A 24,649-nucleotide genomic window follows, 5' to 3' on the forward strand; every position below is an offset into this window, starting at 1 on the left:
GGCAGGACAATCAGACCATTCAACTAGTCTAGAAACTAGATAGCCTATGTTTTGAACTTCATCCTATACCCCCACCACATACTTTTATTTTTGTCTTGATTTTTTTTATTAGTTTTTTGAAACTTTATTTTGTCACTTGAACAACTTGTCTCCATTTGAAATTTTACACAATGAGTATATACTTGGAACTTCTACCACATCCTCCCCTCCCAGGGAAAAAAAAAAAAAGAATATATAACCATGGCACATACCATGGATTTAGGGATCTAATGCGTCAATCACTTTTGCACTTATTTAAAAAAAATAAAAAATTAATTATTGTATTACCCCTGAAATGATATGGATAACCGATTCAAATCGAGTAGGAATTAATATCGATCTCAACTGATAAGATACCGATACTTAAAACTATAGAACATATATATCCACAAAATATTAATCCTTCTTCAACTTATTATGTTGTAGATATTTCTACCTTCAAACAAGGCATTCCCAAGAGGAATTGGGACTCTTTATCAACAAAAGTATACAAAGAATCTAAAAAATATTATTACACTAACTTCCAATGTACAACTTGTTGATGTTACTTCACAATTTTTTCCTTTCACTTATTGATGAGTGAGATCCTAGGTTTTATCCTTTATAAATATATGTTTTTTTTTTTTTTTTTTTTTTTTTTTTTTAATTTCTTATTGGTTATCCTTCGCCCGGTCTTAATTTTTTCATAGGTTTTTATTTCGATATCTCTGTTCTTATCTTTTTTTTTTCCTACTAGTTTACTTTTAAAATGATGCAGATAATCAATCCGAATCAAGTATCAATAGTATACGATATGATCGATACGATTCCGATACTTGAAACCTTGCATATCATTGTCACAAATATGTTATTTTTTCTAACTATTTTTTTCAAATGAATCATATTTTTATGTTGATTGCAAGACCTAGCGATAGTTTGTTTGACACGTGCCAATAAAATTCACGTGATAGGGGCGAGTAAGATTGGGCGAGTCCTGAAGCGATTGCGGCTATCGCTTTCCTCATTCTGCAAATAGTTGATTAGCGCATTATTATTATAACTATAAATAATAAAGGGGTACGGGGGACTAACGAGAAGACTGAGAGAAGAAGACAAACAGAGACCCAACCACGGTCAGATTCTTTGGTTTCCCTGCCACTTCGCCTCTGCTGCTCTGCTTCTGTTGGTCACTCACTGCTCTTGCCTCAGTGGTTTGTGTGTTGCCTATAAGCATATAACACAGCTCGATTGCACAGAGAGAGAGAGAGAGAGAGAGAGAGAGAATCTGGTCAAAGAAAGGGTGCAGGTACACAGAGAGAGGGAGAGAGTTCACCATTGAGAGAAGGTGGCAAGGTCGACAAAGAAATGTATGCAGAGACGGGGTTTCTGTATCCATATTTCCAAGGCTTCTCCCAAGAAGTTCAGCAACTCGAGGACTTCTGTCGATTCCAGAAGACCAATGTTCCAGGGGTATATTCTCTTTTCTTTCTTTTCTCCACTGTTCTCTGACTCTGGTCATCGATTTTACTGCAGTATTTGCTTCCATAGAATCACAGATTGAGCTTCCTTTACCTATTGCATATTTTGGGATCTCTTCTTCGGTTTTAGTTTAGGGTTTCTATTCTTTTTTGCTGATTGTTTCTTTGTTGCCATTCATCTCCTGCTTCTGATTGCTTGAACTACAGTTCGATTTTCCTCTGTTTATCCTTGAATACGACTGTAAATAGGGATTTAGTTCTATTCCAGTTCTTTTTGGGCGTCTCTTTTACTTCTGGCCTAACAAGGGAGGATCCAGAAGCGAGAGAAGAAGTGAAACAAGGGAAGAAGAACATGTTAATAATGGCGGTCTTGTTTAGTTATCTTCTCCATGTTTTCTCGGTTATTCTCTCCCCTATCTGCGGAGACAACATGTATTCTTCCCAAAATTTTCGTATTTTCTCGTTTTTTGTGTTGGTATGGTGTACTTTCGGTTTCTGATGTGAATTCGAAGTTGAGGACTCGCTTTTCTTCGCACCTACGGGGATTAAAAGAGGAAAAAGTTGGAGAAAAGCGAAAGTTGATCGTCCCCTTTTCGGCCGCTTGCCTTCCTGCTTTCCATCCCCACCACAGCACCACTCCGTTTATGGGATCTGGATTCTGAGGACTAGTTGGGAATGAGAAGCTTTTTCATCACAGAGAGAGAGAGAGAGACGTAGTGGTACTGGTCTAATGGTTGATGGGAAAGTCCTATAAAGTTGCGGAAGATCTTTTCCGGACTTACTTTCCCCGGGAAAATATCACCCAGGTTGCTCGATTGGGCATTTTAGTCTTTTAATATATATATTAAGACACTGTCAAGGTTGATTTACTGCTTAGATAGTGGTTTCCGATAGGGGTCCCATGGCCACAGCTATGAACCGAGGGTTTATTCCTTTACGATCCGGGGATTATTCTATCATGGCCTTAGTTTTGCCTCTCCAAACTCCAATGGGTTACGAACTTCGACTGGCTGGGCTTCTGGTCAACTAATCACCAACTCCCGATATGTACTTTAAGAGCAAAGATGCAAAATAAAAATTTTCCCTTTCTGTTGATGATTCATAAACGGTATAAGGCATAATTTTCTAGAAATAAGAAAATATTTTGGAAGCATTCCTGTAGATGATCCTCTGGAAAGATGAAGGTGATAGGATATTGGGTTGAAGAATCTAAAAGATGGGCTAACGATAGATCATACTTACATAGCTTGTAGCTTGAATCGATTAGAAAAAATGTTGCAGAGAAACTTAAGTTTGAAAGCCTTTTGTTGATATCTATGTCTTAGTTTCAAGGAGAATTTTCTGAAACAGGTACTGCAGACTAGAAATTATTGTTAGTACCTCTGTTATTATGTTCAAGTGTTAAGGGAGTTCAAATGGTTATCGGTTTATTTGAGCTGAAGGCAACTCAGTTTTGTCTGGTCATAAACAGCAATCTTATTTAGTTCTTAGTTCCCCCAAATGCTATCATTTTATATTAACAAAGAAAGCTTAAGTATTATTCTATGAAAGAAGGGGACAAGTACCATTCTTTCTAAAATAATACCCTTTTTAGGCACCAGTTGGACATTCAAGTGTAAGGCTTGTGAGGAAATCCTGATAGCTTCCTTTTTTTCCCTGTTCTCTTCTCTTGCATGTCATTTTTGGTGTTTTCAAATTATCTGGAGAGAGATTCTATTTTGTTGCTCTTATAGTAGTGGTTCATTAATTTCTCAGATTGTAATGACTGGAAAGAGATTTAACAGTACTACTTGCAAGTGAAAAGAAAGTAGTAGACCCTGTATAATGTTCTGCCGATACATCTTGCCGATACATCTTACCTGGGTGCTCCCAAATGTTCTTATCTTTGCATTTTATTCTGACATTTATTTTCTTCTTCTGTAGGACAACCTGTTTCAGACCAGTGTGTGTGAATATGACCTGGGAGGAGAAGGAGATCTCTTTAAAGCTCCAGAACCCATCATTGAAGAACCTATAATACGCCTTGATCCCATGTCAGCTGCCATTTCGATGATTTCTTGTGGGGAAGATATCATACCATCACAACCAATCAAAGTCACAGATATTGATATTCGAAGCGAGCAACTGTTAAGTGAGGTTTACTATGAGTGCAAGAAGGATTTATTGGCCAACTCTGGCATAGAGGAATCATTTCCTGAGGACCTGGATGTTAAGATTCCTGCTGTCCAGATGGATGACAATCCAACAGCAGAGAAACATTGGTCGACTTCAGACGCACCCATCCCAAAAAGTGTGAGTTTTGACTGTTTGAGCTCTATGGACCAATTTCATGGGGGTGCCGCCAGACCAAATTTTCTGGATTTTCAGGGAATGGTTTTTGAAACTGCCTATGGGATGCGGAGGGCCTTTAGTGAGGGAGATATACAGGTATGAGCTTTGTTTTCAGAGTTCTTGATCCGTCTAATATCTATGCAATCTGGTAATACTGCGGCTATGGATTGAAAAAAATTAAATATTATCAAGTAACTACTGTTCACATTCAATTTACCTTTTTTTTTTTGGTCCCGGCCAGTGTGGGATGTATCTGGTACAAACTAGAAATCAGACTAAAACCTGACATGTAAAGGTTTAGACCAATGATCTGAAACCCGCCCTGCCCCTGACCTGTAAATGAAGCCCGGTGGTGGTTTACTGGTTAAATTGACCGGTTCAAACAGGTTACAAGATTTGGTTCCAAGGCTCTGCGTGTTCAATTGAGTTCAGTGAATATTAGATATGGAGTGGAGTTAATATATCACAAAATTGAGGTGGAAAGTATTGAGGGCTGTGATAAGAGTTATTAAAGTTTTCAAGATTCAATCCTGCTAGGCACTATGTTGGCATTTTCCAAAATTTTCATTGAAACATGTTTAAATGATCAAACTGGACAAGGTTAAAGGTTCAACAGTCCAGGATGACCATGTCAACGAGTTTTGAGTGAAACTGGATGACTAAGGTTGATCTACCTTAGGATTAAAAACTAAGCTGAGTTTTGTGCATTAGGAAATCTTATAGTTGGTACTTGTTGAATGCTAGTCCAACCTCATGTTTGCACTTCATTCTGCAATACTTTGTTATTGGACCCTCTTTATGGTCTACAAAGAGCTTCTGTCTTCAGACTTCTTTTGGATGCCTGTTTTCTCTGTTCCTACAATGGGCATATTTGTTTCCATGTAAAAGAGGTAGTATAGGAAAATTTTTTCTATAAGAGCGGTTTTTGGCAAATATTTTGATGTAAAATTCAAAAAACGATATTGATGAAAAATTTTGAAGTGAGAAGAAAATTTAATATCATGCAAACAGGGCCTTAAGCTAAAGAGTGGAAACAACACTTCTCTTTTGTCTATGGTCACAAATTTCTGGGGTGCTCTGCACGACTTATCTTTGCTATGGCCTCTAACAATTCATGGTTTTTGCAATAAAAATCTATAGAATTTGAGAGATGTTTAGTATGTTTAGGCCCTTTCCACAAGATGTGGGGGTAGTTATTGACGTTGGATTTTCTGGCAGACTCTTGGTAATGGGAATACAAGCTTCATCCACTCTCAGTTCGAGCGCCCAGTAACCATTGGCAACTATACCCTTGAAGAGCGCCGTCAAAGGCTTTCCAGATATAGGAAGAAAAAGACAAAGAGGAATTTTGGCCGGAAAATTAAGGTAAGCTCTCAGCCGCCATGTTTCCCATTTCCTCTTTTGCTTGGCTGGAAATTTTGGGTCATAGTTCTTTGGTTTTAAAGAAATCACAACTTCATCAAATTAATTTTTCTGTGCTAGTTTAGTCATGTGGTCAAGAACTTGCTTCATAGCCACTAATCTGAGAATTTTCTTTGATTAGTTTCCTATTTATACTTTTATGCTTCAAGGAAGACTTCCAAATCGTACCTTTTTGTACTTGGAATTTCTGTTAACTGGGTTTTAATTGGAAACCTATTTAGTTTTGAGGAAGAGAGAGAGAGAGAGAGAGAGAGAGAAGGGAAGGGGGGGGGGTTTGTGCGGGAAGCGTGGGTTACTTGAAGCTATATCACCAGTCTATACTGTGCTAATGGTGGTCTATTTCAGTATGCATGCAGGAAAGCCTTAGCTGACAGCCAGCCGAGAGTACGGGGAAGGTTTGCCAAGACCGAAGATTCTGAAGTTCCGAAGAGCTAGAAAGTTTGTAAATATGGCACTAAGGAATGAGGTTGCTATTTCATGAAGAATAAAAGTAAAGGAAAAGATAATTAGCTTGCTAGGTTCCTTTAAGATAATGACTATTTGCTCAATTAGGGAGGCCTCAGATCTTGAAACCAGCTTATGTCTTCTTCGTTGTAATAATAATCTCTTCTGTAGTTCAACCTGTTAAAGAGCTGTAAATATTGTTTGTTGAATAAAGGATGGCAAAATTTCTACTTTGTTCCTAACATGTGAATTATTGAACTGAACCTTACAATCTCCCTTTGAACAAGAAGCTAGTCAGAATATCATATGTTGTGCTCCCTTTCAGTAACCAATCCATACTGACTTTTTAGGGTTCAAATCAATTCCGATTGATTTAGGTTAAATCAGAACCGAAATCGGCTTAGGCCGATCCTGTTGCGGATTCCACATATTTGATCATTCCTAATTGCCAACAGCAAAGCAGTGCCCTTAATTTTCGTTGATTAAACACTAACAAGTAATTAGTTAAGGTTAGGAATCAATATTTAAGACCAGAGTTTACTAGTAATGCGCCATGAAACCAAGTGGGTTTATATATTAAACCGATTAATACATCTCCAAAATCTGCTGTTGCACAATTATTACGTACCCAAGAGCTGCAAGATGACAATGTGATAAACGGTTTGTCATGTTTATTTCTCAAATCTTTGAACCTATGTTCTCATTGCTTTTGATATGATAGTATTCTTGATGAGCTTGAGAGACTCTTCGAGATCACTGCAGAGTTGTTGAGGATCAGGAATCACATCTGGGTCAATTGCTAGAACAAAGGTCATCTTGTTCATATAGCTTTGGTAATTAATTGTTAAGGCCTACACAAAAACGAGTAAACATTAGTAAGCTTTACCTATATATTGAATGGTATTTTTTGAGATGTTAGAGGTTATAGAGGCATAGTCCCAACTCCCATATGGGCCAGTTCAGGTTTTTGGTGTCTTCATATACTTGAGGAGCTTTCTTCACCTCACGACTTCAAAGTTTTGGGTTGGACCCTCCAACAATATTTCATACTTAGTGATCAAATAGAAAATACTTACATGTGGGTGCCCATAAACACTAGGGGCAAGGAAAGCCAGTGGATGGCCATAAAAACAGATCTCTTCAACTGGGCCTACGAGGTTCGTGAATGACATCGTAGTGCGTGACATAACTTTGTAGCATAAGGCGCTCGCTACCTGTAACCACAGAAAGAATGACCTAAGAAACTCAACCAAAATATATAATAATTCTTATGGAAAAATCAGGATCTCAAAGTTAATGCCAAGTGAAATATAACGTTTCAGTATTTACCACATGATAGTACATGAGTAGAGGGAATGGCTAAAATTACAAAATATGCCATTTATATTTTATACTCCTTTTTATTTAATGACATTTTTTGCAATGTTACTAAATCTTTGAAGAATTAGAGTTTGAGTCACTTTTCTTACTTATTTTGGGCTAAATTTTAGTAAAGAAGGATGTGAGATCCTCTATCACTTAAGTGGTAAGGAGTGAAACATTATACTTCACTAGTCATAATGACGCGGATCCATTTTCCATATATAACAAAGGGTCCCTATGACAAAATAGAACATTGTCTGATCGCATTCCTCGTGCTCATGCATAAGGGGGCAAAATAACCGCCCTGCCCCTCCAATTAGATGCCCTTACTTGACCCCTCATTGTCCTATATGGGCCACGTGATTGGATAGCAAATTCTTCCCCCTTTAGTTAGTTACCTTAAAGCCAAATAATTTGACAGTCAAGTCAGAACCAGAGTATGAGTAGATAGCTTCATATGAATGTTTCTTGCGATCAATTGTGGCCTTTGCTTCGCGGACATAATCCAATGGGTCATTTCTCAAGGCAATTCTGAAGGGGAGAAGAACATAGCCATAGCAATTACCCCACTTAGCATCAGTTTTGTCTTTCTCCATCATGTCAGCTAAAGCCTGTGGTCATGGTTGTGAGCTTCTGAAAATCTTATTAGTGATCTATAATAAATTAACAAACAAGAAGAGACTCACCTGTATCCCTGGTGAAGGCCTAATGTTAACAAGAAGAGCTGCTCTCAAACGAATTTTTTTGGGGAGATTGTTTTTTTTCTCCGTTGCTCCCTTGTCCAACTTCTCCTCACCTATCACAAGAAAGAAAAAAATCATAATGATGCAATGATTGATTTATGTGTCAATCTTTCTATCAAATTCATATTCTTTTTACTTTTTTTTCTTGGCATCCAAACAAAGTAGTGTAAGAATACAGACACGAAAGAAAAATTAATGGAATAAAAGAAAGCTTACAATATCTCCTATTAAGATAACGAGAAAGACCAGCTTGTGTTATCCCCAGTGCAACATCATTTATTGTCTGCAAGATTCATTCATGAAGAGCTTAATGAAATTGCAGATTAATGAGAGAGAGAGAGAGAGAGAGAGAGAGAGAGAGAGAGAGTAAAATAAAATTGAACTGAGAATGCCAACACATTTTCAAAACCTGATTCAGTTTGATTTTGGTTTTTATTTGATTTCTTATTTGGCATAGGTCCTATTTTTAGATGTTTGGGTCAACTTTTCACATCTTCACTTATAAAAAAGTCATAATCTGTCAGGAGGATTCAAGTGATCCTAGATCAGGTCCTCGTATGAGAACCATTCTTATAGGTTGCCTAATCCACCTTTAGAATCCAATTAATCTCTCTTTTCTTACAACATGCTAGAGTTTGAGTGGATTCCAGCTGTGGATGATTCTCGTACGAGACCTTGATCCAAAATCAATCAAACTTTTTTCATCCACAATGATTAAAATAGTAAAAAAGAACATAATTTATATGTTTCTTTATTTAATTTGAAAATAGGTAATTTGATTCGATCCAACGGTTTTAAGCATGAAATCAAATCAAACCCAGAATAGATTTCAGCTTTTAAGATCGAAACTGAACCAATTTATTTTGGTTCGATTTTAAACGGAGAGAGAGAGAGAGAGAGAGAGAGAGAGAGAGAGAGAGAGAGTATATATAGTTATATACCATGTTTAAGGAATTCTTGATGAACTTTATGTCATCAAGACTAACAGTCCGGTGGACGAAGCGCTTAGGAGTGAACTCAACACCAGGAGGTCCTTTCAGAGGCGTTTCTGTGTCCTTCAAAAACATCAATGTGGCGATGAACATGAGAACATCCACCATCGTATTCCAAATTAGCAGAAAAAGTTCCCATAATGCCAAGAACGGCCGGGAGAATCCGCCGGTTCTGGTCTGGACAACCCTTTTTTTCTGTGTAGGAACCGTCGGTAACGCCTCCGGATCATCGGTTCTGCGGGTGCAGGCGAGGAGGAGTGACATGAGAGACGTGCCATCGCCAAGGGAGTGATGAATCCTGAAAATAGATACTGACTCTGCTTCTGAGGTTTTGACGTTGAGAATGTGTAGATCCCATAGAGGTCTGGACGTGTCGATGGTGGTTCTACTCAGATTGGAGATGTAATGTTCGACGAATTGCTCATGTGAGTCCATGCCCTGTTCGATTTCCGGGACGATTACGTGCTTCTCCAAGTCCACCTTCACTCGGATCCAACTCATTTCCCCTGTTTTGCCGTCGCTGACGACCTGAATTGGACCAGAGTTGAAAAAAAAAATCAGAATTGAAAAGAGAAAACTAACCAGTATGGATCCTAATAAGAAGTCAGATTTTTTGTTGTTGTTGTTGTTCTTAGTTCTCACCTGAATACTGGAAAAAGTAGGGTGTCTAAGCAGAGTAGTCTCTAGTCCAGCTTTGACGATATCAGGGTCGACACGCTTGGTGCAACCCATGATGGCTAAGATGTAGCAGTTGAAATGAGGCTCATGAAACAGACGTGAAGCAGGACTCAATGGTTGTTCATTTCCTTCTCCCACCCTCTCGTCTTCCACTTCATCTTCTGTGATTTTTTTCTTAATACTCTTCGTCACAATGGGTCTCAGATCTTCCCTTCTCGATTTCACTCCTACCATTCTGTTTGATCGTTGCTTGCGATTTCACTCTCCAAAACCCGAAAGAACAGATTATTTGAAGAGTTTGCGAGTGCTTAAATTCAGGAAATGCAAAGAACGGGGACGATGCATGCATTTTTCCTGTTCTTGGCTTCGCTTACGTTTTACGGTATTATAAGGTGTCAATTTGGAACCGAATCAGAAAACCGAAACCAAAATCGGCCATTTGAAACCTAATGAACGAAAAAATTGGTTCGCTTTTGGTTTTAAATAATGAAATTCAATTCAGTTCTGTTTTCATTTTGAGAAATAAAGAACGCTGCCAGCTTACGTGTGTCCATACCTAGACATAGCGGTGCAGAAAGATTGTGTTGTCCCGTGTTGAAGATGCAATTGCATACCCTCTCATTGGTTTGTGTGTTGCGTGCACTTTCGTCGAATGGTCCTTAAGATTCCTATTACCGTAACATCAAGTATAAATGCTTAGTCTTGCATCCAATAAAGTTCTCTCAACTGTTGGGATGAGAGGACACTAGCAACTTTGTGTTAATCTCTCTCCTCCTCACATAAAAATCAATGCTGCCCCCGACGTACAATATTTTGTTACTGCATTTTATTGGTGGGTTTTTCTACGTTGCTTGCTTAGAAAATCCTCTACGTGCTACATATCATCTCATAAAGACAATAGCTGGCTAGCCTGGCTGGGGGACTGATGTTGTTCTCGTCATCTTGTTGATCATCAGATCAATGGGATGATTAAGAATAAAACAACTAAAATTTTCACCCTTTTTTTAACGGAAGAGTTCTATGAGGAAGCGGCATAGATGAGTGCGCCAATGCGGTATGACGAAATGATTTTCTACATAGGAGGGCAGCAAAGTCATTTCCTGTCAGGGAAGAGAGAGAGAGAGAGAGAGAGAGAGAGAGAGAGAGAGAGATGTGTTTAGTGTTTATGGGCAAGAGAGAGAGAGAGAGAGAGAGATGTGTTTAGTGTTTATCCACCTTGCCCAGACTACTCAAAGAACATTTTCCCTTTCTTAATATAAACACACGTGTTTTCTCTCTACTCCTCACATGAAATGCACTGCCTTCTAATGTATGATCCTGTTTTGTTGCACCTCATTGCCGTGCTCTCTATGTTACTTGCTTAGAGAACCCTAATAAATGTTTCTACCAAAAAAAAAAAAAAAACCTAATAAATATTAATGATTTGATGGTGATGTAGTTGATCTTATGTATGATTTCATTTTTCAAGGTTTGCCAATAGAGTTCCAAACACGTCGATGCTTGAAATCCATTCCATCATTCCTTTAAAAAGGTGAATGCTAATTTTGGTAGCAATCAATTTTGGTGGACATGTTGTCTGTTTTTTTTTGTAAGAAAGATGACATTAAGAAAGAGTTTTATTAATCAAAAGAGCAAGTACATAATGAATTATATGATTGAAATGAGCCACTAAATTTGATAAAACCTTTAATGTACTACATGTCTAATAAATAAAGGGTGTGATGAAAAAAAAAAAGGTGAGAATGCATGGGGAAAAATTTTCCCTTGTAAAATTCACATTATTTATTTGTTTTTTTTTTTTTTTGGTAAAAAGCACACAGTATTCTTTAGTAAAAGGCGAAAGAATAGTTCACATTGTGCTCACCACACGGTATTAGGTTTAAATTAAGTTGAACAAATGTAGTATTGCATAATTTGATTGGCAATTAACTAAAACACATATATAATAAAATACTTCCAAGCCTCTCAATAAGATTGTTGATGAAGTGGATTTACGGATGATAAAGAAGTATTATTTTTATAGTAGGACTGTAGGAGACAAGAAGGATTTATTATTTTCTTATAGTAGGAAACAAGAAGTATCTTGTTTTCTTTTGAAATTGTGCTTAAAATACAAGTCTCACTCTCTTTTAAGTAGTAAAGGTGGTTAAACACATGAATTCACTTAAAAAAATGGGCATGATTGAGAAAAGAAAAAGCAAAAGAAAAAATAAATTGGATAGTTATCCATATAATGGAAGGTTATGTTTTGAAAAATTGAAAGATCATTTTTAATATTTTTTTAATCTATATCGTATGTTCTCATTCAATTGGGAGAGTGCATAGTAATATATTCCCATTCAATTTGTAATATTTGGAAAATAACATAAGAGTGCGATAATAATAATTCACTAGAAAAGAAAACTTAAAAAACTACCAACAAAAGCCATGCATTTAGTATCAACTTAGTTTGAATATTAATTGCTAACTAAGTCATTCTCAAATAAAAAATTCCCACAAATTTAAATAAAACATGATGCTTTTAATTCTGCATTTGTTTTGATGTTAAAAAATAGAGATCAGAGCAAAAAAAAAAAAAAAAAAACATAAAATATTTTCAAGGAAGAAGTTCTATGTTCAAAAAAGACTAATCAATCATGCAATTGATGTGATTTAAAAAAGGTATTATGATAACTTCGTCCATTGGGAGGTATTTAATGCCCGCTCCATTGTGAATAGCTCCATGCTACCACGCCCCACCTCTAATTCGCACAATTAAAAACTTTTACTACATTTTTATGGTGAAATTTGTTTTTTAAGAAGATAAATAAGATGCTTAAATTCATACTATTGTCTATTCGGTTATGACAAAGATTAAAGGTGGGGGAGAATAAAATATTTCTCTATTTTAACTTAATTTAAAATTTTTATTTCAAAACAAAGACAATTTTAATTAGACTAGAGTATATGAAACATGGGTTTCGGGCCACGTGTCCGGTTCTTCCAGATCTGATACTTAACCCAATCATTTAGGTAACCATTGCATCTGACCTAGCTGTCATCCAATAAGAAGACACTTAAAGAATTTGCCCAAGTGGTTGAAGGCTCCATTTCTTGTGGGTTAAGTATTACCAATTGCCAAATCTCTTATCCAAAAATGAACAACAAAGATGTGCTCCACTAGACCCAGGGTTTGAAATATGTGTGAAAATCGTTTACAGCTATTATATCGATGCAATCAATATTAGGTGGCTAGAAGCTTTTTTGGGCATGCGTCTAGAAGTTCTCAATCGTTTGATGTTCATCACATCTCATTGCTCGTTACAGAGAATATGGACTTTTAAAATTTTAGTCTAGGACAAGTTTGATTCTAGTTGATTCGGATTAAACTAATTCTGTATGAAAATTATAGAGCTTAGGGTTTTTTCACTAATTTTGATCCAATTCAAATCGCAATTAGTTGGGACCCATTCGGACTAGATTCCTGATTTTTAAATTGGATTTGGCTTCTCTCCTAAGTGCCCATCGCCAATGTCTTGCCCATGGTTACTTTGGCAAGCACCACGTGTCTAGATAATGATCCAATGATTCTTAGCACTTCATTCTCCGCACCTCTATCAACAGCTTATTCTTCATGCCTCTCTTAAAACTTTGGATCATCAACTCACCACGTGGCGCTTGCTCAAGTAACTATAGATTGACCTGAGCAATAGACGCTAAGAAAAGAAGTCGGATCCTTTTAAACCCTAACTAGGAGTTCAGTCCATATCCTCTATAGCAAGCAATAAGATACAATGAAGATCGAACAACTAAGAACATCAAGGCACACACCCTCAATGACTCCTAACCACCCAATGCTCAGTACACCAATATACACCAATGTAACGGCTCCGGACGATTTTCACATCGTAACTAGATCCTATGATTAAAAACCATCCAATAATGCTGATATTTGTAAGGTATCCAATCGTGGCTCTTTATCTAAGTACCCCACTCACATTAGAGTCCGATCATATTAAAAAAAAAAAAAAACACGTGGCGGATAATAAAAACAAATACGTTTCGTAAGGACCAGGGATTTTTGCTGTTGTGAAGTCAGATTCGAATATAAAAATCAACAGACGGAGTTCGTTGGGCAATCACATTTAGACATTTTACGAAAAGAGTCACACAGAGTCACAGACACTATTGTCTCTGTTCTCTTGTGGCTGACGAAACATTCTCCCTTTCTCTCTTCCGATTTCTGAGGCGAAGGTCCGCTTCGCAGAGATCTCTCACCAACCTCTACGGATCTACGTCTTCCGGCTTAAGCGCTTGCGAGTTGCGACACTCCCTCTGGACGGCGTTTGTATCATAATCGCCAACGAGCTCTGAGTTGCAGTTCGTAGTCTGCTTCTTTCTTTCATCTTCATTGGTTCTGCTTTTCTTCTTTGAGGAGGAAGAGGAGTGAGAACATGGAGAATTTGATCTCTTTGGTGAATAAGCTGCAAAGAGCTTGTACAGCCCTAGGTGATCATGGAGAAGAGAGCGCATTGCCTACCTTATGGGATTCGTTGCCTGCAATTGCTGTTGTCGGTGGACAGGTGAGCTCCTGATCTCACTTTTATAGTCTTCTTCTTCACCTCCTTTTTTCCGTTCACAAATTTGGAGGATGATCTGTCTGTTGATTGTTTATTTTTCTCTTCGTAGACCTTCACTTGCTTTGGATTGGTAAATGAATAAATAGATCTTAAATGCGACATTTTAATTGTTTCAAACATTGTTTCTGCAAATTTAAAGTTTGAACCGAATCCAATAGGTTCCTTTCGGGGCTTTTGTTTGGTTTGGTCACATTTGGCTCCTTAAGCATTCTTTTCCTACCTTTTTTTTTTTTTTTTGGTGCAATTTCATGCTGCAACATTAAGTTGTCAATTTTAGGCCTTATGTTCCTATCGATATCCTATTGTTTTTAATGAATTGATATTCTTCTATTTCTTTCGAATATAAGCTTACAGCTCTCAGATCCCTGAGATGCTCAAATTCATGGTTACACCGTTCCACGTTGAAATTTGGGCTGGTTCTTAGGTGTTGGGAGTCTTCTGGACAAATCTTAAAAATCCGTGCAAATTCTCATGTGGAATCTATTGTTGACCGCATTCGTGTTACTATATGAACTTTTAATTTTTGAAATATTTCCTATTCTTTGGATCTGATAGTATTTGATCAATTTTACCCTGGCTTTGTTCTGAAATGGGTTTTCCTATTTAGATCTAATCCGAAAACTTTCCCTTGAAGGTTGAGATTGAAATCGCATCAGCATGCTGGCCTTTACACTAGCTCCTTGGATTTTGCTTGTATATATATATATATATATATATATATATATGTTTGGTGAACCTATTTTTATTGGGTATTTGCCCTGAATCCATTTTTTTTTATTTGGGGCTGATTATTTCTAAATTTTATTCCTTACTTTGAAAATTTTGCGGCAGTCATCAATCTTTTTGTGATTGTCCTCTGTTAATGCTACTACTGAAGCTAATCAATGTTTTACTGCTTTCAAATTGGAAATAAGTAATTCACTATGTCAAATTATTTTAGGTAGCTGGATATTGGTCCTCATAGATTTACTTTTTGCTAACTGTGTTGGTAGAATTTGCATATCTGTATATCAATTTCTTCCCTGGTGTGGGGGTGGTCTGAGGTTTCTGGTAAATCCTTCCATTTTTTGACCCCTCCTTGGAATTCAACCCCCCTCCCAATCTGACTATTGGCACCCAATACATATTTTATTTTAGAACCTTGTTTGATGAAGTTGTCTAATGGACAATGGTCTGGGAGGTGAAATGTCATTGCTGCACATAGAAATGTTTTTGACAGATTGAGTGCTGCTGTTATTTTAAAAGATTTGAGAGGACTTTTGGTTGTTCAACATATAAAAGTAGGTGTAGACATGGTTTCTCCTCTGTTCATTTTCCTTCCAAAATACATCTTGACATTCTTAAGCCATTTTTAGTGCTTCCTAACTTAGATTAATGACTTACGAGTTGAAATTAACTGGCTTTCCAGTGGAAAATAGTTTGTCAAACGGTAAGTGCTGATGATTTGATTCTACAGTTATTAATGATGCTTGGTCAATCACTTGAAAAAGAGATTCTCTTTGAGCTCTTAAGTGCAATTTTCCTGTAATGTGTAAATCGCCTTGAAATAATTTTTTTTTTTGCTTTGTTTGGTAATGTTTTTCAGAGTTCGGGGAAGTCTTCTGTGTTGGAAAGCATTGTGGGAAAGGACTTCTTGCCTCGTGGATCTGGTTATTTACTTTCTTTCGAAAACACTCTTTCATCTATTTAATTTAGTTTTTGACTCTTTTGTTGTTATGTATTCCCCATAAAATATTGAAGGAATGATAAAAACATAATTTGTGTAGGTATTGTTACTCGACGTCCACTTGTGTTACAACTTCATAAGATTGATGAAGGAAGAGAATATGCGGAGTTTCTTCACCTCCCAAGAAGGAGGTTCGCTGATTTTGGTAAACATCTCTTGTCAGCATAATGGTGGTCAATTTGCATTTTCCTTTCAAAATTGTTGTCAGTACTTGATACTTTGTCAATGTTATTTTACTTTTTCCTTCTCTAACATCTGTCACTGTTAAAAGTACCTTTTTTTTTTTTTTTTTTTGAATTTCATATGCTCGTCATATGTCATCATCAAATTTTCTTTGATTGCCTATGTATTTTTCTTGTAGTTTTATCATTTATATGTTTTATTCATCTAGACGTTTGTTTGATTACCCCTAATTTTTTGTCCAATCTCACGTACTGCTCGGATTTATACTTTGTAGCTGCTGTGAGGAAGGAGATCTCAGATGAGACTGATAGAGAGACAGGACGATCAAAACAAATTTCCAGTGTTCCTATTCATCTTAGTATCTATTCTCCTAATGGTGAGATGCGGATGTGGACTGCATTAAATTACGGTTGTCATTCCAATGTACTTAAATTTCAAAGCAGATGATAAGAATTTTGAGCTGTGTTGAACGGACAGACTGTTTTTTCCCTTAGTGAATGTTAATAGTTGCATTGGATGTGTTCTGATATTTTTTTTCTTCTTGACACTGTATCTTACTGATAGAGGACCTAGGGAGCAATATTTTTATAACTGATATGTATCTTTATAGAGCCTTGTGGTTTTCTTTTCCTACCTGTGAAGTAAACAGTTATCCCATTTCTAAACAGATATTTTCCTTTATCTGCTTTGAATTGGGTTATTCTTGAAAATTTAGTTATATCCCATTTTCGAGGGATAATCTTAATTTGTTGCTGCACCTTCCTAAATCTCTTTTGAGGTTTATAAGTGGAGAGGGAGTTTTCGTTTTGTTGTCACAAGATTAAAGGGCCGTTAGTGCCTACATGGGTTCCTGGGAGGGATGAGTTTGGAGCGGTCCTAACCTTTGGCATTCTTTTGCACAAAGTGGCCGCCCTCAAGACTTGAACCTGGGCATATGCCATGGCAGCTTGAACCTCTTACCATTGTCATCACTAGATTGTTAGCTGTAAAATAGCTGGGATTAATACTTTTCATGACCTATTTCAGTCTGGAACTGCGGTTGATGGTAGCCTGAACCTTTTACCATTGTCATCACAAGATTGCCAGCTGAACTAGCTGGTATTTACAATTGCTACATTTCATAGTAGTTGAAGCTTTATTTGTAATATGCAGTTTCATGTAGATAGATTTGCCTTCTCATTTTTTAGTTTCTGATGATCCTTTTGAACTTTGACAGTTGTAAACTTGACGATGATTGACCTTCCTGGACTTACGAAAGTAGCTGTTGGTAGGTTCCTTGCCTAAGGCTGCTTATTCAGTTATCTGTTACAGTTGGCCCCCCTACTAAATTTTTCTCCCTATGCATATTATCCTTATTTTTTGTGATGCTGGCTAATTTATTGGGAACCATAGATGGTCAGCCTGACAGTATTGTGCATGACATTGAGAACATGGTTCGCTCCTATATTGAAAAGGTAATGTATATTGGTAGTCCTGAAATATAATTGGTACTTTGGAGATTCTATTATATCTTAGCTGTGGATACTGCCAGTTCTGAGCACTTCTAGTCTTCTGCCATTATAGGGGCACTATCATTTGAATTTGACTAATATATATAATGAATTACATGGCATTTTCTGGTTTTGTGTTTGGACCAAAAAGATCATTTCTTGGTTATAGAAAGATGTGTTGATTCAACCATTGCTTAATGAATGATAATACTACATCTAGAAATATCTTTTTAACTTCCCCAGATGATTAAACTTTGAATTTCGAATTTCTCGGAGGCATTTGTGTAACTATAAATGCTTTAGGAGCAACGACGTTAGAAGAGTCTTGCAGTCTGATACATATGATTAAATTGCTGTACAGTTTGAGAAAACAACTACTGATTTCTTAAGTTGAATAAGATGAATATTATGATTCATATTTTGCCCTTAGGTTGTGGCACAAGTACTGTGGTGCCAGTGATGGGTGGAATAGGTCTGGGGCACAAGTAATTCGCCACAAAGATGATGTTTAGGTTAACCGGTAGTTTCTTAGCTATGGACCTATAGCTTATGTAGTTATGTTTTCTACCTTGCTAAAATTATTTCTCACCATCTTATAATCAAGTAAAAAAATATGGCTTCTGGAATCTCTTGACTGATTATATACTCAAGGATGTGTCCCATCTTCCTTGCAAGATAAACTAAAACGAAATCCTAATTATTATTATCATCTATATATATGTATATATATATATATATATATATATGAGCTGGACATATTTTTCTTTTCAAAAGTTTCCTTTTTCAGTTTTTTACTATTGATGAAGTACATGCACGAAAAGAAATTACAGAAAGGTACATGCTAGCCTTAAACTTTGCGTTTCACCTTGCAGCCCAACTGTATAATTTTGGCAATTTCACCTGCCAATCAAGATCTTGCTACTTCTGATGCAATTAAGATCTCCCGTGAGGTAGACCCTAAAGGTAAGTCTTTACAAATTTCAATTTTGTATTGTGCTTTGCCACTTTTTTTTTTTAAATGCAAGTAATCTTTTGAAATATTGTCCGTTTGAATTAGACCTTGTTTCTTGATTAATCTATCTGTTTGTTTAGATTTTGAAATATAAATTTCTCAAAAAATTTTTTTTTAACCGAATTGCTATTTTTATTGCTTGTTCTCATTCCTGATTTTATTTCTTTAAACTGTCCAGGGGAGAGGACATTTGGTGTTTTAACAAAGATTGATCTCATGGACAAGGGTACAGATGCAGTTGATGTAAGTTGGAAAATCTGAACAAACAGATAGATTTGTATATGATTTTAAAAGCAAACATTGACTCTAGTTCTTACACACACACACACCCCCCCCCCAAAAAAAAAGACTAGTGTTGATGGGGTTGTGGGCGTAAATTCGATTAAAGTAATTATGGTTTTTCCGTATTGTAGTTGTAATTGTTGATTTGTCGCACCTTAATGACTGCTGACATGGATGCTGTCAAGTGTTGACACATTGGTGGGAAATGTGCCATTAGACACTTGAATTGCTTTCAGGGTTATTTTATCCTCTGCTCTCCCCCCCTTTCCTTTTTCTCCATTTTTCCTTACCTGTAAATAAGACATGTCCTTATGTGATGGGGTGGTGCTGTCACAGTACTTGTTTTTTTACTTGTTATATGGAGAAACAACTTTACTCCTTGAGCTGTAGTGGATGAAGTTTCTGCACTTACTCCTATGATATGCTGCTTTCTACCTTTTACAATGCGACAGGTTTTAGATGCACACTACACATTAGTTTAAGGATGGAGATATTGTTATACTGTAATGAAACAGTTATAAGACACATATATACATAGATTTATTTATTTATTTTTTTGCTTTCTGCTTGGCCACGATCAGACTGACACTCTTTTCATTGCTTAGATTTTGGAAGGCAGGTCATATAAGCTACAGTTTCCCTGGATTGGTGTTGTTAATCGTTCTCAAGCTGACATTAACAAGAGTGTTGACATGATTGCTGCTCGGCGTAGAGAGCGTGAGTATTTTGCAAATACCCCAGAATACAAGCATCTTGCGCGCAGGATGGGTTCAGAGCATCTCGGAAGGATGCTTTCCAAGGTACAGTGCATGCATCACTGGTATTCATTTTGGAGAGAGAGGATTCTGTTGATGCATATTTATGATTCTTTGGTAACCTCACATAGCTAGTCATGCAGATTATTATTTGGTTTAATAAAAATAATTAAATATATTATTGCTGTTGCAGCACTTGGAAACTGTTATCAAGTCTCGTATCCCAGGCATCCAGTCCCTCATTAGTAAAAGTATTGTTGAGATAGAAGCAGAATTGAGCCGTCTTGGGAAGCCTATTGCTTCTGATGCAGGAGTAAGCTTAATTTATATATTTTTTTGTTTTATTGTGCTAGTCCAGTGGCTATAAGTATGCTACAACCATTGCCACAGTCATTAATTTGCATTTGGATCTATCCTAAAAGTTGACAGCATTCTTCTTCGCATTTTCATATATGTTCTTCCTTGATTTTAACCTCTTTTTTGAGGTGACAAGGTTTAAGGTGGGTTTCTCATATGTGCAGGGAAAGTTATACATGATCATGGAGATCTGTCGTGTTTTTGACCAAATATATAAAGAGCATCTAGATGGCATGTATGTAAACTAATTTACTTCTTCTATAATTGTTAACCGCAGTGTCTAGCTTGGTTCAGCAGTACATTGTGGGTTTCACTTTATGCTAACATCTGTTGTGAATTGACCTTTTGGTGTTATTTTTCTTCATGTGTACAGCCGTCCTGGTGGTGAAAAAATCTACAATGTGTTTGATAATCAACTTCCTGCAGCTTTAAAAAGGTTGCAATTCGACAGGCAACTTGCTATGGAGAATGTAAGAAAACTAATTACTGAAGCTGATGGGTACCAGCCTCACTTGATAGCTCCAGAACAAGGATATCGCCGCCTCATTGAATCCTCTTTAATCACTATAAGAGGTCCTGCAGAGGCAGCTGTTGATGCGGTATGCATTAAAATCTAAAGTTTGCAAGTTAGTAATTAAAAATAAAATCCAACTTTGGCCTTCTGAAGATTATGCTAGATTACATGCTTGTTAAGTCATTATGTGTTTTATCACTGTTATACTACACTATTTTTTCTGCAATTTGGTGATTTACTTTTTCCCTACACCTCCTAGTCCCTGCAATAGCGGGAACCTTGTGCACTAGGTTGCTCTTTTTTTAACTTTTTCCCTACACTTGTACAGGATCATTCCTAGTCGGAATAAGACACATGATGACTTGTTCCTGTATGTGGATATCCACACTCCATAAACTTCGTCAACCATTGCTATTGGTTGTGGGGATTATTTGCACCACAAGATTCTTAGCTGCACTAGTCCTTTTTCTTTGCTTCCTGTTCCCTGATCACTTTTGTCATTGTTTTCTATCAGACCTTATCTGATAGTGTTTTAAATTATCCTCCCAAGTATATGCATATGATGCATGAGCTCCTGAGCTTCGCTGGTGATTTCCATTTACCATTTCTAATAAAACATTTGAATTTCGGTTGGGAGGGATTGTCAGAGATGCAGTGCAGCCAGAAATTGAAGGAGACTTTGTTTCTGACTTTGCATTTTTACTTGTGTGTGGGTGGCTGCGCATACAGCATTCATGTACATATAAATTCCCGTGTTCTGTTATGTGCTGCTAATTTGTCGTGTTCATGATTCTATAGGTCCACTCTATATTGAAAGAGCTGGTTCACAAATCTGTTGGCGAAACTATGGTATATCCCTGTTCATGTTGCTACTCTCATATTGTTTTCTAAAAATTTTCCTCTTTGTTGTTTCATTATCTTCTCTTTTACATATTGTTGCAAATAGTAGTTGATCAATGAACCTCATTTTTATGAAACTAAGTGCTTGCTGGAGTTAAGAATTAAGTGTTTTGATATGTTTGTCTAGGGGTGTCAAACAGTCGGTTTGGCTCGGTTTTCGGTCGGGTTGAATCAGTTTCAGAGAAGTTTGCAGTAGGGGAATTCCTTGTGAAGTGTTTTCTTCTTTTCTGCCTTCTCAAACAATATCATGTTTACTTAAACAGAAGAAATGGATAATATTGAATTGTAGAACTACAAAAATGGAGCTGATCACTCAGAATTGGTCAGATCTCTGGTTGGATTGCCCATTGGCCTGGCATGTGGGGGTGGGAAGAACTATCCCCACATTATTCATCCTTTTGGTGGTCTGTTGACAACTTTTAGGAGAGAGACACGATTGTTTGTCATTATTTCTTGTTCTGATTGTGGTGCATTTGACTGCGTTTTGTATCGCATTAGTTTATGCCATTCAAGCTTGGCAAACTTCATGGCAGATGAGCTTTTCTAATGGAGACTTAATAATCATGATGCATTTATTTGTTCATTTGTTTCTTTTGCTGGCAGCTTTCGTTTAGTTTCTTTCCTACTTCTGTCATCCTGTTGGGTCTCACTTTATTTTCCACCTCCATCTACTAACTTCTATCATCGTCTGTAAAAGAAGGTTTATAAATTATTTTGTGGATCATGGATATTTGATCTAATTATATTAAACTGATGATTAATATGATTGGATCAGGATTTTGTGGGGTTACTGGATATCAGAGATTCAGAATCAGTGCAACACTTGAAGAAACATTGATACTTATTGAAGAACTTTTAGCACTAGGCAGTTATATGCTAAAAACACTACGCTTTGTTATATCCATCTAGCATTTTCCATCCATTTTTGTAGTGTATGTTCGCATCTTCATCCTCGTGTTCTTGAGTTGTTGATTGGATTTTCTTTCCCCCATGACAGGAGCTAAGGCAATATCCCACTCTTAGAGTGGAGGTTGGAAATGCAGCATGCGAATCATTAGACAGAATGAAGGAAGAGAGCAAGAAAGCAACTCTCCAACTAGTTGACATGGAATCTAGTTACCTGACAGTTGATTTCTTCCGGAAGCTTCCTCAAGATGTTGAAAAAGGGGGAAACCCATCACATTCAATTTTTGATAGATACAATGATTCATACCTCAGGCGAGTAGGTATGTAGACCATATATGGAATGAATTAGAATGAAGGTTTCAACTAGTTCTGTTCTGTGGCTTATTTTTTTTCTCCTTGATAGATCTCAACCAAGGTAGGAAGGACTTGGTTCATGATCCAACCTTTTCCCCTATCAAGGATGCCAGACTTTATTAATTTAACTAGGAGTTTTCATTAATTGGCGTTGTTGATAAAATTTTGAATTTGTGAATTATTTATGATGCTTTGCATGAAAAATTCAATGACTGGGTCGAGTCATTGAGTTTTTTCCAGAGGCTCTGAAATATTGATACTTTTGTACACTGAGATTACTGTTAAAATGCAGCATTTCCGTTGCTTTATATTCTCTGGACTCCATTTTGTGTTTCTTTTGGCTCTAGTCAGGTCAGTGCTAATCTTTGGTTTCTCTTATTTTCTCTGAACTCTAACAGGAACGACTGTCTTGTCATATGTCAACATGGTCTGTGGGAGCCTGCGGCACTCCGTTCCAAAATCCATTGTGTATTGTCAAGTGCGAGAGGCCAAACGATCCCTGCTTGATCATTTCTTCGCTGATTTGGGTAAAAAAGAGGTGAGGATGGGTTCCCCTCTCTTTCCTAGTTCCTTCTGTCGCTCCCTTTTTGCCTTTATTCCTGTCATGGGTTCTTTGTTCCTAAGTGTTGATCCAAGACGCCTGTCAAGACCCCCCCTCGTACTGGCTGTGCTTGTGGAAACACCATTTTTTCTTTTCAGGGAACTGTATGTGCTCTCTCTCTCTCTTGACGTTCCAAAACATTGAACTTGCAATGTGTGCTGCCCCCTTTGCAGTTGTGGATAGTATGGCTGGATTAGCAAATCTAGTTATATTTGCTTCTTCCTAGTCCCTAAGCAAATGTTGTTATTAATCATAGAGGAAAGTTTGAATTACTGTCAAAAGTTCGACTTTTTAAACTTCTTATTTTGCAGGCAAAGCAGCTGGCTTCATTGTTGGATGAAGATCCAGCTATCATGGAGCGACGGGGAGCCCTTGCAAAGAGGCTGGAGCTATACAGAAGTGCCCAAGCAGAGATTGATGCAGTCGCTTGGGCCAAATAGAAAACCATATTCTTTTTTATATTTGCTAATCATTTTTCCTATGAACGATTGGGATTTCGATTCATTCTTTCATGATTTGGGGGGCAGGGGGGGAGGGTGTTGGGGGGTTTACTATTCACTTGTGAGTTGGAAGGCCGTATAGGATGCTCGTCATTCTTTTCACCTTTTGTTGGGGCCCTTTATACATGTTTTACTTATACATACAAAATATTTTTTTGTTGGATGTACGAATATGAAATACAAATGTTACTATACAATGCAACTACACTGGATCTGTCAAATATGTTTTATTTATTTATTTATTTATGGTAGGCAGGGAGGGAAGTAGGTAACAGAGTTCGAACCTCCTGGTGAGCATGGGTTTTTTGCACACCACAGGTCATCAACTGAGTTAGATAGTAGTTGTTAAAATATGTTGTTGGTAGGGGAGTCTAGATCCAATCTAAATCTTAGAATTACGTCTATGGACTAGGTTTAAGATTAAGTTCCAGAATATTTCGAACTGTGATTTGATACCTATGGAAAAGAAGAATTCTATCACCACTGGTGATTTAAATTTTGTGTTATCATAATATAGTGTTGAAGACACCCCTCCCTAATCCAATAAGACGAAGGAATAAATGATAGTAGTGGTGAGTGGTGAGGATTGACTTCCTTCCTCATCGGTGAAAGAAAACTGTGTTTTTTTTAACCATTTTAGATCAAATCATTACCAAACGAAAAAAAGGACTAGGAATGGGGTAGAACAAGGTTTCTTTCTCTCGCATGGTTTATGGTTATATAATGTCATTGTTGTGAAGTTTTTGAAGAGAAAGAGTAGAACAAAAAGAAAAACATGAGAGAGAGAGAGAGAGAGAGAGATTTTGGGCTGAGCTAGGCACTTGCCAGTCCTCTTTCGTTGTATTCTGATGCCATGGGTCAAGCATTGTTCATCACAAGTGGCTTGAAGGTTGATTCCTTAAATTTTAAAAAAGAAAATTTTGGTAAGACTGATTCTACTTTCTTCATCAGCTGGGATCTCTGGAAGTCGAGGAATGCCTTT

At 37.0% G+C, this 24,649-nt stretch overlaps 3 protein-coding genes and 1 non-coding gene across 6 annotated transcripts; 2 read left to right on the forward strand and 2 right to left on the reverse strand.

Annotated features, from left to right (window-relative positions):
- The first annotated feature begins 1,108 nt into the window (after positions 1-1,108).
- Positions 1,109-5,935, forward strand: LOC122081135 (zinc finger protein CONSTANS-LIKE 9-like). Of its 2 annotated transcripts, none has more exons than XM_042648122.1 (4): positions 1,109-1,488; positions 3,420-3,923; positions 5,046-5,192; positions 5,595-5,935. In XM_042648122.1, exons 1-4 carry the CDS (start codon positions 1,384-1,386, stop codon positions 5,682-5,684), a joined length of 846 nt encoding a protein of 281 aa, XP_042504056.1. In that variant the 5' UTR covers positions 1,109-1,383; the 3' UTR covers positions 5,685-5,935. The 2 variants fall into 2 exon arrangements, with proteins under 2 accessions (XP_042504056.1, XP_042504057.1); XM_042648123.1 differs by lacking the exon at positions 1,109-1,488 and adding an exon at positions 1,568-2,302.
- Positions 5,936-6,229: 294 nt separating this feature from the next.
- On the reverse strand, positions 6,230-9,828 carry LOC122081558 (wax ester synthase/diacylglycerol acyltransferase 6-like). 2 transcript variants are annotated; one of them, XM_042648735.1, is made up of 7 exons: positions 9,433-9,825; positions 8,740-9,318; positions 8,015-8,081; positions 7,742-7,851; positions 7,454-7,666; positions 6,770-6,907; positions 6,230-6,544 (listed from the first exon to the last, which is right to left on the reverse strand). In XM_042648735.1, the coding sequence occupies exons 1-7, from the start codon at positions 9,700-9,702 to the stop codon at positions 6,386-6,388; spliced, it is 1,536 nt and encodes a 511-aa protein (XP_042504669.1). In that variant the 5' UTR covers positions 9,703-9,825; the 3' UTR covers positions 6,230-6,385. The 2 variants fall into 2 exon arrangements, with proteins under 2 accessions (XP_042504669.1, XP_042504670.1); XM_042648736.1 differs by lacking the exon at positions 7,454-7,666 and having other exon boundaries at positions 9,433-9,828.
- A 1,394-nt stretch (positions 9,829-11,222) lies between these two features.
- Positions 11,223-11,338, reverse strand: LOC122082994. The gene has a single exon (XR_006141523.1). It is a non-coding gene; the product is annotated as a U5 spliceosomal RNA (small nuclear RNA).
- Positions 11,339-13,587: 2,249 nt separating this feature from the next.
- On the forward strand, positions 13,588-23,872 carry LOC122082491 (dynamin-related protein 5A-like). Its single transcript, XM_042650095.1, has 16 exons — positions 13,588-14,030; positions 15,673-15,736; positions 15,854-15,958; positions 16,271-16,372; positions 17,213-17,263; positions 17,389-17,450; positions 18,359-18,449; positions 18,677-18,741; positions 19,386-19,580; positions 19,729-19,848; positions 20,057-20,127; positions 20,266-20,491; positions 21,205-21,255; positions 22,304-22,532; positions 22,965-23,104; positions 23,479-23,872. The coding sequence occupies exons 1-16, from the start codon at positions 13,902-13,904 to the stop codon at positions 23,605-23,607; spliced, it is 1,830 nt and encodes a 609-aa protein (XP_042506029.1). The 5' UTR covers positions 13,588-13,901; the 3' UTR covers positions 23,608-23,872.
- The last annotated feature ends 777 nt before the right edge of the window (positions 23,873-24,649 follow it).

The sequence above is a fragment of the Macadamia integrifolia genome, chromosome 6 (genome assembly GCF_013358625.1).
Source record: "Macadamia integrifolia cultivar HAES 741 chromosome 6, SCU_Mint_v3, whole genome shotgun sequence".
Classification (NCBI taxonomy): domain Eukaryota; kingdom Viridiplantae; phylum Streptophyta; class Magnoliopsida; order Proteales; family Proteaceae; genus Macadamia; species Macadamia integrifolia.